Source organism: Homarus americanus, unplaced genomic scaffold (genome assembly GCF_018991925.1).
Source record: "Homarus americanus isolate GMGI-L3 unplaced genomic scaffold, GMGI_Hamer_2.0 scaffold40248, whole genome shotgun sequence".
In the NCBI taxonomy this organism is placed as follows: Eukaryota; Metazoa; Arthropoda; class Malacostraca; order Decapoda; family Nephropidae; genus Homarus; species Homarus americanus.
The window spans coordinates 1,881,712-1,895,638 of NW_024712526.1; the positions used below are offsets into that span (position 1 = coordinate 1,881,712).

The 13,927-nt window shown below is 42.7% G+C and overlaps 1 protein-coding gene across 1 annotated transcript in view; it reads right to left on the reverse strand.

The window, feature by feature from the left end:
• The window catches only part of LOC121860776 (DNA helicase MCM9-like), a gene marked incomplete at its 3' end in the record, with an annotated part of 37,323 nt that extends 23,409 nt beyond the window's left edge, over positions 1 to 13,914 (reverse strand). The window contains 1 exon segment of the mRNA XM_042358145.1: positions 13,421 to 13,914. Coding sequence (XP_042214079.1) covers positions 13,421 to 13,466 — 46 coding nt within the window.
• Positions 13,915 to 13,927: the final 13 nt, after the last annotated feature.

The following is a 13,927-nucleotide window of genomic DNA, read 5'->3' on the forward strand; positions in this document are numbered from 1 at the left end:
TATGGAAGACTTCATAGCGGTCATTGTCGCGGGAAAGGAAGGACTTCATCTTCTCTGCACACTCCATGGCACCCTTAATATCACTATGACTTAAATTGTGTTCTTCGGAGACTGCCGCACCTTCTTCCTCCTCTTCACTGACGTGTTCTTCTTCCAACATCTCGTCGGCAGTCACTTCAGGATTTCTGATCACCTCCAGGATGTCGTCGTTGGTGGTCTCGGAGAAGCCTGGAACTGTAACAGTCTGCGCAGCTTCTCTGGCAAGGTCCACTGCTACTGCAACATTCTGAACCTCACCAGTCACAGATTGACTCCTCCTCTCACCTGGTATTCCATGCAACACATGTCTCCATGCGTGACGAATTGTAGCAATAGACAGCTGATCCCATGACTCCACCAAGATGTCCACAGCTTTCTTGATGTTAAATACTCTCCAGAATTGTTTGAAGAGTATTTTTTGCTGTTCTAACCATTGTTCCTCATCTTCGTCGCTCTTGCTATCGGTGGTGGTGTCACTCAGGTCACGCAACTCTTCCCTGGTGTTGGTGTAGTCGTTCAGGAGCTGGAATTTTTTTGTTGAGAATGCAGCTTTCACATTGCAAATCAACTCCTGGTCCATGGGCTGGATTAAAGACGTAGTGTTGGGAGGAAGGAAGACCACTTTTACGTTGGGGTGACGATCTAACAGTAGGGGCGAGTGTCCTGGTGCGTTGTCCAGCAGCAACAAAATATTAAATGGGACATTCTGTTGCTCACAGAATTTCTTTACATCGGGAACAAAACAGTCATCAAACCAGGAGAGGGACAGTGTAGAGAACATCCATGCCTTACGTGCTGTCAGCCAGTGGACATTTAGCTTGGTCATGTCCATGCTCTTGTAGGCGTGCGGCTTGCGGGCTGTGTGGATCACCGATAACTTGAGCTTACAGGTACCGGAGGCATTGGTGGTAAACAGGACGGTGATGCGTTCCTTCTGCATTTTCCGGCCCCGAATCCTGCTGGCATTCTTCACAACGAAGGACTTGGAAGGTAGTTTTTTCCAGAAAAGACCAGATTCGTCCATGTTAAACACCTGGTCGTCACTGTACTGTCCTTCCTCCATAATCTCACGTAAAAACGGAGGAAATTCCCGAGCCGCAGCACGATCAGCACTCGCTTCTTCACCACCAATGTTTATATTGGTGATCTTGTTCCGGATCTTAAACCTCTGTAACCACCCAGAGGAAGCAGTAAAGGGTTTGGGCTCTGAAGTTCCCATCTTTCGTGCCACTGCCATGTACAGTTCACGTGCGTAGTCCTTCACAGAGCACGTGTCGACCGCCATGTTCCGTCGCGCCTGACGCACCAAGTACCTCACAAGTAATTTTTCTGTCTTGAGAAGCACCTGGTTGTGAAAATACTTGATCATAGAAGCACCTGTAGACTTTGTGATCTTCATGTGCTCCTTTATCTTGGCTGAATCCTTCTTTATAGTCCGGATCGTAGATTCGTTCACGCCATGCTGGCGCGTCAAATCAACCTGCCTTGTTCCTTTCTCCAACTCTTGGATGATGCTATACTTCACCTCGTAGCTTAAGGAACGTCGTGTCTTCTTTGGTTTAGTGCCGCTGGGTCCAGGTAAGGAAAGGTTTTTCTCTGGGGGTGGTGGTCCGGCAGAAGCCATTTTACGGAACAATGGATGCGCGTTTACACGGAGTGGCCTGGAGGGATGAAACTGCCGCGGCTAGGTCAAGCATCGTCTCTCCTTCCTCCCTCCCCCAATTACAGCTAGCAGCAGAGGGGGGTAGGGATGCATGGCCAATCACAGGTCTGATACGTCATATGACGTCAGTGATAACGCAACAAAGACACACACTGCGCAACCTTACCGCGCCGCTTGCCCAAGCGGAGGGAGGAGGAGGGAGGAGGAGGGAGAGGCAGGCAGGCGGGCGGGTGGGTGGCGCGTGGGGCAAATCTAAAAATAGCGTCGGGCCGGACACTCTCCGCGTAATGGCGTTCACGACCGCGGAATGTGAGCATGTTAGGTTCTGGCAAGGCACCGCGTTAACGGTGAAACGCGGAATGCGGGACCGCGTAATGTGAGGATTGACTGTATATCTTGCGCTTGTGAGACCTCACTTGGATTACGCAGTTCAATTCTGGTCACCGTATTACAGAATGGATATAGAATCCTTGGAAAGAATTCAGAGGAGAATGACAAGACTATTCCCAGGCATTAGGAACCTTGAGTACAGAGACAGGTTAAAGCATCTTAATTTGCACTCCCTCGAGAGACGTAGAGTGAGGGATGATATGATCGAGGTTTATAAATGAAGTTAGTGATAAACAAAGGGGACAATACAAAGGTACTCAAACTATCCAACCAGGAGCGAACTCGTAACAATGGTTTTAAATTAGACAAATTTAGATTTAGACGCGAAATATGTAAACATTGGTTTGGAAATAGAGTAGTGGACGAGTGGAACAAGTTACCAAATATCATCATAAACTCGAACACGCTGAATAGCTTCAAACATAGGTTGGATGCTTATATGAGCACTAGGGGTTGGGTGTAAATGGGACTGCCCAGTATGGGCCAATAGGCCTGCTGCAATTTCATCCATTCTTGTTTTCTTGTGTTCATGTGTGTTCGTTAACCGAGGGACCGCTGTATAATAAATGTTAGAGGGTGTGTGTTGGAGGTGTGTAATGCTGTATTGGTACTAATAGCTAGGGCCCTTTTCTTGAAATTTAGAGAATACAATAATGAAAATGAACAAAAATTAGAAATAATAGATTTATTTATTGCAAGAAGTTGGATGGTCCATCATTATTTTTTATTTTTTTCATAAATACTGTATACGTAAGTACACTAAAAAGGTCCCTGAAAATCAATTGATTTTATGCCGTATTACTCAGTATTGAGTCATCCATGATGACAAGGGTTGACTTGTGTTTCATGAACTATACTCATATGTGTAGTGATCTCTTGGTGACATGGAAGGGGGTGCAGTTGGTATCTCCTACCATATGGACAGGACTGATTCCCATCAGCTCACAGTTGCCATTTAGGGATGTTTCCAGAGCAATTATCCATCATTATTTGGAGTGAAATGTGTGGGTATTAGAGCTTATCTCCCGGAGCACATTCAAGAGATCCTCTTCTCCCAGTCAAATCTCTACGCCCTCTGTCTCATGGCAGCGTTATTGAAGGTCGATGAAGAGGATACAGTGGAGATAACCGAGGAGGAACTGCAGCGAGCCCTCATTAGGGGTAAGGCAACTGCCTCCAGTGATGACGATGTCACCTACTCAGTTCTCCGCTTGCTCCTGAAAGTCCCCGGCAGCCTCCTCCTCCAGCCTTACAATCTCTGTTTCCGCACGGGGTATGTGCCCAATGCCTGGACCTCCAGTACAATAGTACCCATTCCAAATTGCGGCACTGCCAAATTCAGACCCATCTCCCTCACCTCTTGCTTCAGCAAGGTGATGGAATGCATTCTCCTTACCTGTCTCGTGTTTCTGCTGGAGGACAAACTCTCATCCAGCTTGAATGGTTTCTCACCACAATGGAGTACGCATCACTGTCTCATGGAACTCTATACTCGCCTCTCCCCCATGAGTGTCGTAGTCTCCATCGACCTTAAAAGAGCCTTTGATGTTGCAAATAAGAGTTTTTATCCTTGATCAGCTAGTAGAAGACTTCGGCGTTAAAGGTAATTTCTTCAGATGGATTCATGAATACCTCCAGAACAAAACCTCCCATGACTTCTTTAAGAGGGCGTGTAGCTCCAACAAAGACTTCAATCTTGGTACTCCATGAGGTGGTGTTCTTAGCCCCTTTCTTTTTAATGTCCTTATGCATTCACTCTGAGTTGCCGGGAGATCTTCAACGCCTCCTCAACTCATTCTCAGGGTCGTCTTCTGCTTGTGGTCTCATGCTCTCCCCAGACAAGAGTAGGATCTTCTCTCCTCGTAACCCGGGGACACTCCCAGAATTCACCGTGGGAGATAGTGATATCCTTCCATGTATGCAGTACATCTACCTGGGTAAACCTGTATGGATTATTCCAGCTACACCTTGTACGGCAACGTGTCCATCCATCATCCGGTACAATTATTCCGGGACCTTATAGATCGACTGCAACAGCATCTAACTCCACTCATGTGGCTTACCAAAAACGTTGCCAGGGCTTCTATCCCTGTAGCCAGAACTGTTTACATTATGTTTATCCCACCTGTTGTCGACTTCCTTTCTCCTGCCCTATGTCAACTCCCAAAAACACTAGAGATGCAGTACGTACACAGCAGATTTTTGGGAGGAGTATTTAACAGTTAAAATTCATTAGTATCCCAATACGGATAAAAACGAATTTTTACCGCATTTACGGTAAATTAATTTCTTCACATACAAAGCACGTAGAGGCATCATTTTAATGTCATATGATCAGATTTCAGTGTTTACCCAGTGATTTACTACCAGTGATTTATGATTGCAGCTAAAAAACTAAAAGAAATAAAAAACATATTGAAATAACAAGTCGCCACTTTTAAAATATTTCCTATAATAAGATAACCTGAGGAAAAAATGAGTGAAATTAAACAACTCCTTCCCTTCTGGTGGTAGCGGTTTCCTCATAAATTACCATTTTTCAAAAATCAATATAAAATCCTGTGAATGGTCACTACAAAATATAGTATTTACCTGAATAATTTCACGAGTAAATATTTCTTTCTAAAAACTGAATCAATCATCTGCAAATACTGTAAGGCACTTATGCCAACAGCTTTATAACTGCAATTGAAAACGAAGAACAGTAAATATTCGTTTAATGGCTGTGGCTCCTCTTGTTACGAGAATAGGGTTTTTTGAGGGGTATATTTAGTTAAGTGTGTTTTACTCAAATCTGACCTCCATATTTTGAACAAATGAGCAAATTTTGTAAAAAAAAATAAAAAAATAAAATAAAATTTAAATCGCTCATTTACCTAAGAAACGAAGGTCAGATTTGAGTAAAACACACCTAAATACATACACAAGAAAACTATTCTCTAAACAATTTCAACTTCCAAATCACTGTTGAAATCTAACCTAACCTAACCAAACCGGTAAAATTATTTGGCACAGAATGCATTTTGTCTTCCTCTGGTTGCGCAGCGGTACTCAGCCAATCATATGCCACACTTGTCGGTCTCTGGCTAAGCCTTGAGTGCCACTTTTAGTTTTACTTTTAATTTTATCCTCTTCGCCACTGATCGACTTGTTAGCCGCTGGGATGGTCGGTCACGTCTCTGTTACGCACTGTTGGCAAGTACTGGGCATGCACCGACTCCTGAATGTATCTGAACCTGCTCCAGTGTTGGTCAAGTCTGGTCTTGAAAGAGCTCACACCCACAACGCTCTCCAGCAGATTGTTCCAAGAGTTTACAATTTTCACTCCGAAAAATGGAAATTTTTTACTTTAGGACATGAGTCCCTAGGAGTTAACCAACATGTTTTTCCCGTGTATTTTGGTGTTTTAAATTAATCTGACCTTCATTTTTGGCAGTTCAAAATGCTCAGAATAAAGAGATCTAAATGTTTCAGTAGTTTATAACTTTCGAGTGCAGCAATACACACAATAACTACAGTACAAGCTAGAAAGGCAATACACCATAGTCATGACCACAATCAACAAATCTAAAGTACAAGGTACAAGTGCCCACACAACATCACCCCACAAGTATACAATGACGACAATGATAGTAGGTAGTAGGCAGCTACCAAACAGGGAGGTACTACCGCCTGGGAAGATATTGGAAGCATAATGTGTTGTCTAATGGTAGACCCTGCTGCCATATGGCACCACGAAAATTGTGACCAAGTCCCAGGTTGATGATCTGACTTTCTGCCTCATTTACACACAATTGCAGTCTCAATTGTTTCTCTTACTGTTGACAACACAACATACATACTGTATATCATTTCTTACTATTGATCTTTTTCATTTTTGTATTTCATTATGGTTTTTTGTTATTACTGTATTATTATTAGTGTTGTTGTTACAGTATTATTATTATTATTATTACAGGGTATTAATTTTTAATTTTGTATTTATTATAAACTTTATTTACTATGAACTAATTATTATTATATTGTTATTATTATTACATTTTCGCCCCCCAGGCTCTGATGTGGATCAATGACCTGTGCCCGGGTGGGCTAATCCCGTAAAAAAAAAAAGTCCTAAAGTATAGTAGGTGAAATTTCAGTCATGCACCGGACTTTCTCTCGCTATAATTAATGTTTTTCATAATGTTTAGACAATTCTAAGACCTTTTTCTTCTGTGATATTTCCGCCGGAAATTAAGGATATTGCTGGATATGACTTATTTACGAACCTTTCTCAAGAAACTTGCAAGAGGGATGTGGTTATCTATGCTAGGCAAGACCTTAGAGCCAGCCAGGCGAGGGTACAGGGAGAGGATGTTTTTGAAGAGTCCAAGTGGTGTAAAATTAAACTAAAGGGAGGGGACTTACTTATCGTCGGGTGTATCTACAGATCCCCGAACTATGGCCCACTAAATCAAAGGAACTTAAGAGCCTTAATAAACAATGCGGCGATGCTCAACCCTAGCCACCTCCTTATCATGGGGGACTTTAACTATGGTTACACTGACTGGAGAAACGAGTTCACCCCAAATGACTTGAATAACCCTGCTACTGTCATGGTCATGTTGACTGCTGATCTTTTTAACTAATGATTCTTATTAAACTCCACGCCCGCAAAACATGAGTGAGTTAGCGACCCCTGAGAAGAAGACGTGTTTTTTCCTCATACACGCTACACTGTGTTCCCTCCCAGAGTCCCGCCTTTGTGAAGACAGTTGTCAATGCGTTGTTATACCACTTTCTCCTGGGAAGCTCAATCTTGAATTAGTCTGTGTAAATCAACTCAAGTAATTCGCCAGACCTTTGTCAACTGAGGGTCATCTTTGAATGAGTAACAGTTAGTTTGTTTCTAATTATTGTCATTGCGTGAGTAGTGATCACTGGCAACTCAGGGGTATATATACCCTAAGATGAGCCAAGGAAAGCGTTCCCTGACGCTGCTCCATGTTTCTCCAGATCCCATTGTGATTCTTGCAACCATTCAACAACGGCCTCAGATGTAGTAAATAACCAACAGGGATCATATACGAAACGATGGCCCCGATGCAGCCTGATTAATGTGCCCCACGGCTTCGTTGGGCCAGACCCCAGACCCGCCATGTGTCTGGCTACCCCACAATAACAAAGGTCGTGAGCCCCAGTGCTCTACCCTGGGTTACTCCTTGGAAGTGTATGTCCACAGAGAGTGTTGTAACATGTATGTTAGGGATAATTAGATGGAAATAATTATCCCATGTTGGGTAGTGGACCCCTGTATGTGCTAGTGTCAGTATTAATGTATATGTGGAGTAAAATAATCTACAATGAGTGCCATGTAATGTAACACCAGTAATGTTGTGAGTAAGAGTAAAGAAGAAGGAACTGAGTTTGCACTAAGCCCAGGAGTTGAGCCTGGTAGTTGTATGTTTAATACAAAATCTTTCCCCATTGATTGCATATTAATAAAGTTGTTTTTAGAGTACTTTAGGTGTATTCCTTTCTCCCACGGTATTTTACCTTTATTTCCATCCAAGTGACTTGATCTCAGAATTACTATACCCACGGGCCTAGACCCTCGACCATGCTACCAAGAATAGGTGACGGAACTGAGTAAGAGTAAGACTAAGAGAAGTAAGTAAAGATGAGGGTGGTGTAGAGATAGAGAGGGGACCCGCGCCCTCACATTGGTGGCAGCTTGTTTGTTGTTCCCCCCCCCCCCTCACATTGGTGGCAGCGCCAGACACGCGCCCTCACACTACTCTTTTTGCTGAAACTTTGAGAGATAATTTTCTGTTCCAACATGTTAGAGACCCAACACATTACAGAGGGGAGCAAACACCCAAGCCACTAGACCTCATCATAACAAACGAGGAGGGTATGGTGGCCAAACTAGAACACCTTGCCCCAGTTGGCACCAGTCACCATATGGTGTTGTCATTCAGATTTAACTGTTACCTAGTTCAAGATAAGGCCAGGCCAAGGTGCAAATATCACAAGGGAAATTACAATGGAATGAGGGAAGAGATGAGGGGTATCCACTGGCTTGGCTCATTAAGGCACAAAAACGCAGACACTACGCTGAATATCATAACTAGTAAAGTGACCCACTTGATCGATAAATATACAGTATGCCCAAGACCAAACCCGGTCGACCAAGTTAAAAAGAAAACCCAGAAATTCAAGACGTGGGTTGGGTCAAACGATGAGCAGGACAGGAGGATGTATGCAAGAGCCATAAGCCAAACAAAGGCAAAGTGTAGAAGGGCTGAAAAGGAGTTCCAGAGGCTGGTTGCAAGCGAGGTCAAGTCAAACCCAAAGGCGTTTTACCGCTATGCAAAGTCAAAATTAAAAACGTGACTAGGAGTGTTATATATTACTGTACAAACAATTGTATAAAGGAATAATTTATATTATTACAGCAACAACTGTACTTTAAATGTTGAGTGTTTATATGTAGACTCACTGTAGGGAGGTGGATTTATATGGAGACTCATTGTAAAAGGAGCAGGAAATAAACATGGGATTTAGAAGACTGTGCCTCAATCTCTCCTACATAAATAGCCTTAAGAAATGAAGACACCACAAGGAGTATCAGACCTGAGGCTTGAAGATGGTAGTGATGAAGATTCTGACCAGGATAAAGCTGAGGCATTGAACAGCTTCTTTTCCTCGGTGTTCACAAGAGAGGATGCGATTAACCTTCCTGCGTTTGAGGACAGACGGTTGGGCACAGCACTGACCCACATTGTGTTCACAGAAGAGGGTATTAGATATAAACTGTCAAAGCTAAAGGTGCATAAGAGTCCCGGCCCCGAAATGGTGCATCCTAGAGTGCTAAGAGAGTTGTGCAACGAGCTTGCCTAGCCCCTGAAGATCCTATTTTGTAAATGCCTGGATGAACAAAAGGTCCCCAGTGAATGGAAAGTGGCTTATGTGAGTCCTATCTTCAAGAAGGGCGATCGTTACTCCATGAACAACTATAGACCGGCGAGCCTGATCAGCATAATACAGTATGTAAATTACTTGATGGTATTATCAGAGATGCTGCAATGGAACATCTACTACGAAACAACCTTGTAAAGGATTGCCAACACGGTTTTATGCCGGGGCGTTCGTGCTTAACAAAATTGCTCAAGGTATTGGATATTTGGACCCATATTCTGGAACGGGGTGGTAATATTGACAATATATACCTAGATTTTGCCAAGGCTTTTGACAGTGTACCCCTCGAAAGGCTGAAGATCAAACTGGAAGGGTACGGAATTCGGGGAAATGTCCTAGCGTGGATAGAAGACTTTCTACATGACCGCAAGCAGTGTGTGGTGATTAATGGCACGAAACCATCATCTGTACCTGTCGCAAGCGGGGTACCACAGGGCAGTGTATTGGGCCCGCTGTTATTTGTTTGTTTCATAAATGACAAACCCTACGTTGTACACTCCTCCATACAAATGTTTGCCGATGACGCCAAGTTATTTCACGAAATCAAGAACCTAGCGGACTGTGAAGAGCTGCAGAAGGATCTCTGTGAGCTCCAAGAATGGTCGAAGAAATGGCTGCTGAGATTCAATGTCACTAAGTGTAAGAGGATGCACCTGGGGCATACTAACGGTAAGGAGGCATATCATATGTCCCAACAGGATGAAGAAACTGCACTATTTGAGACTGAATGTGAGAAGGACCTAGGTGTGTATGTTGACAATGAGCTGAAGTTCTCGGGCCATTGTGAGAAGAAGGTAAATCAGGCAAATAAATTATTGGGTCTTATAAGAAGGTCGTTCAGATATCTAGACGGTCCGTCCGTCGTAATGATCTTCAAGAGTGAAGTGTTTCCCCATCTGGAGTACTGTCAACGCGTCTGGTCCCCGAGATATGCTAGGGACTGTCAGTTGGTTGAAAATGGTCAAAGGAGGGCTGCCAGATTGGTGCCTGCACTTCGGCACCTCAACTACCCTGAGATTGGAGCGCCTGAACTTGCCTAGCTTATACTACAGACGGACAAGGGGTGACCTAATGGAGGTGTAGGTGTATAAGCATCTCAAGGGGCACTACTCAGTTGAGTATCCTTACTTGGAGCTGGCGGACGCTCGCCCCACAAGGGGTCACAGCTCAAGATTGAAGAAGCTGCAAGTCCAGAAAACTGTGAGGGCAAACTTTTTCGGAGTGAGAGTTGTGAATTCTTGGAACAATCTACCAGAAAGTGTTGTGACGGCACCGAGTGTGAGCTCTTTCAAGACCAAACTTGACCAACACTGGAGCGGGTTCAGGTACATTCAGGAGCCAGTTCACGCCCAGTACCTGCCAACAGTGCGTAACAGAGAGCCAGTACATGACTAGTACTTGCCAACAGCGTGTGACAGAGACGTGACCGATCGCCCAAGCGGCTAGCGAGCCGATCAGTGGTGAAGAGGATAAAAGTAAAAAAGTATATTAGAATTGGTCAGTCACAAGTGTCGCCATTTGTTATTTATGTCTCACAGAGAAGGTCTGACCACCCGTGACGCAGTGCTCCTTACCTCCGTGTTGGCTTCTTAAGCGTCTACAGCTCAGGTGCAGAAGTGGTGTGGGAGTTTCTTATTGGCTATAGTGATAGGAGACTTATAATTGGGCAAGATTTTTTTTCTTAGCCAATGAACAACAATGTGTGGGTGCATCGGGAGCAGAGATTTGAATTTTCAGTACCAGAATAACCAGATATGGATGAACAGGTGGAAAGAGCTGTGCCGACATTGTAATAGAGATTATTTTATGTCAATTGCAGAGTTTCATCAGAAAAATAGTGTTAGGTTAGGTTATGTTTTGTTGGTTGGTTGGTATTTTATTTAAGTGATTTACTCAAAAAAATTAAAATTTTCATTAAGATTGATGGGTAGGGTGGGGGGGTTCTAAAAATATTGATTTCTGGCTGAAATGAATATCAAATTCGTTTGAGACCCATCAAATAACATCAGAAAAACATACTTTTAATATCCAAACAAAGATTGGTGCATAAGTGAAATCTTACCGTAAAATAATACCCGAAAAGTCTGCCCTCACAGTTTTCTGGACTTGTGGGTTCTTCAACCTTGAGCTGTGACCCCTTGTGGGGCGGACTTCCACCAGCTCCTGGTACAGGTAATCCCCGACTTACGACTGCTTGGACTTACGTCCATCGGTACTTACGACCTGCTCTGACCTTACGACCGTTGGGACATATGACCGCGACAGTCGTGACCAAAAATATTTTCAAATGACGCGCGCATTGTCTATACCGAAACGTTTCTGTCCCGGGCGAGAACATGGGTACACTCACTCAGTGGAGCGCTTAGCTGGTGTTTGGCTATCGTATCCTATACTGATTGCACTGTGAACTTATATTATTATCGTATTTAATTGACTTTATAATGACTGGAAAGCGTAAAAGTGAGAGTGCTGGTGGTGCTCCAAGGAAAAGGAGACAGGCAATTAGTTTTGAGATGAAACTGAAGATAATAACACAGTATGAGAATGGAAAAACAGTAGCAACGATCTCACGCGACCTAGGTTTCTCACACTCGACTATATCCACTATTCTGAAGGACAAGGAACGTATTCGTGAAGTAGTGAAAGGAACAACACCTATAAAGGGAACGATAATTTCAAAGAGAAGACAAGGTCCTATTCACGATATGAAAAAATTATTGGTGATATGGATAGAAGACCAGATTCAGAAGAGTGTACCCTTAAGCCTTCTAACCATACAGGCTAAAGCAAGAAGCCTGTTCCAAAGCCTGAAGGAGCAGGCAGGAGATGACTGTGATCAAACCTTTACAGGAAGTCATGGGTGGTTTGATGGCTTTAAAAAATGCTACAGTCTGCACAATGTTAAGGTGAGTGGAGAGGCAGCTAGTGCCGATGTTGGTGCTGCTGAAGCTTTTAAGGAGGAGTTAGATGATGTGATTGTGGAAGGGAATTATTTGTCTGAGCAAATATTCAATGTGGATGAGACTGGATTATTGTGGAAGCGCATGCCTTCAACCAGCAAGTTTCCACAGTACATAAACCTGTCTGAAGAAAGCGACATTGATGACCCACCCAGCCCTGTCTCCTCTTCTGCTTCATCCAATTAATATAGTCTCCATATATCCTGTAAATAGAAAATTATGGGGGCCCTGTGTGCATTCAGCTGACTACATTAAAGGTAAGTGCTCAGTCACACTGTATCCATTCCTCATTATTTATTACTTTTACTGTACTGTATTTCATTATAGCCTTTTATTTTATTTTTTATGTCGGACTTACGACCTGGATTTGGGTCCCTAACCCCATCGTAAGTCGGGGAGCACCTGTATATATATTCGACGGTATTATTGCATTTCCGCACACAACATTCCTACCCCTAATCTATTATCATATTCAAATAAGACGTCTAATTATAAGATAATTTTCTTCTATTACATAATTGTCACAAATGTATAATAACGGAGATAGCATATCCAAAATTTCTCTAATATATTAATCTTCCGCCATTATCGTCTACCTCATCTCCCACACTGCGTGTCTCCTTCATAAATCATCACGCGTATGTGTTCCCGTACACGTCATGCTGCCAATCAAAAGCATTTTTGGGGGGCAACCAATTAAAATGATTTGTGGTTTAATTCGCAGTATTTTTGACCCAATCAAATTAGATTTTTATTTTGGGTCTCTCATATTTCGAAATTCAACTTCATTTCCGACCATGGAAGCCTGCGATGGGTGTCACTTCAATTATATGGAGCTGATTGCGAGTTTTGGGAAAAAAAATACGAAGAAACTATAGCATTTTTTTAGATCTCATGGTTTTCTCCCGACCTCAATAAAGTGTCTTAAGTGCAAGAACGAATGTAAATATCGTCAAGACCAACATATGTGACATTGTGGTAACTCTAACGACGAACCAAAACTAGGCTAATACGTTAAGAAATAAGTGATCCCATCATATGGCGAGTCAGTTAGGTTAGGTTAGGTTAGGTTAGGTCAGGTCAGGTTTATGTTTTTCTTGTGTATTTTGTAGTCTTTTAGCCATAATTTTTGTCGGAAAACTCCCCACAAAAGAAAACTATAAAAAAAGGCCAATTTCCGATGTAAACACACATAACTACTGTACACCAGAAAAACATATTATTTTATTTTCTAAGTTGTGTGCTGTTATGCAAATTAACCCATTCAACTGAGTAGTGCCCTATGAGATGTTTATACACTTCAACTAGGTCACCCTTTGTCCGTCTGTAGTATAAGCTAGGTGTTCTAATCTCTGGGTAGTTAAGGCATCAGTCTATTAGTTCAAAAACCATCAACTTTTTCACATACCTTTAGCACGAATCTTTTTCCTCCTAGTGCCTTCATCTGCCGCCATCACATGAAAGTGTAATTTCAATCTACAAACTTAAATGTTTTAGTGGATAATGTTGTTTGTTCCAGCGTGAATTAAGATTTGGCGGGATGGATCAGTTCCACCGCCTGGCAGCTGTGTGAACCTTGGGTACTGAGCGACCCATTTATTTTTATATCGATTTATCATTTCCACTAATCACTAGTTTATTGGCGAGTCCCGATACTACCAAACATTCAGGAATTTATACGGTTTTATGAGGTCTTCCCTTTAGTGTCTTATCTGAGGAGTTGTTAGCTGCAAGGCCCTCAGTCTACTTGGAAAATCGAGATAACTAAATGTTCCAGTCCAAAGTTTCAAATTAGTTTGGCAATTTATTGTAAAATTCGCAAATTGTAGCGGTTTTCGATTCCTGTTGGCGAATTTTGTCGGCCTTCGTTAATAGCTGATTTTTTTAGATGTTTTTCTTATCATTTAACGGATTT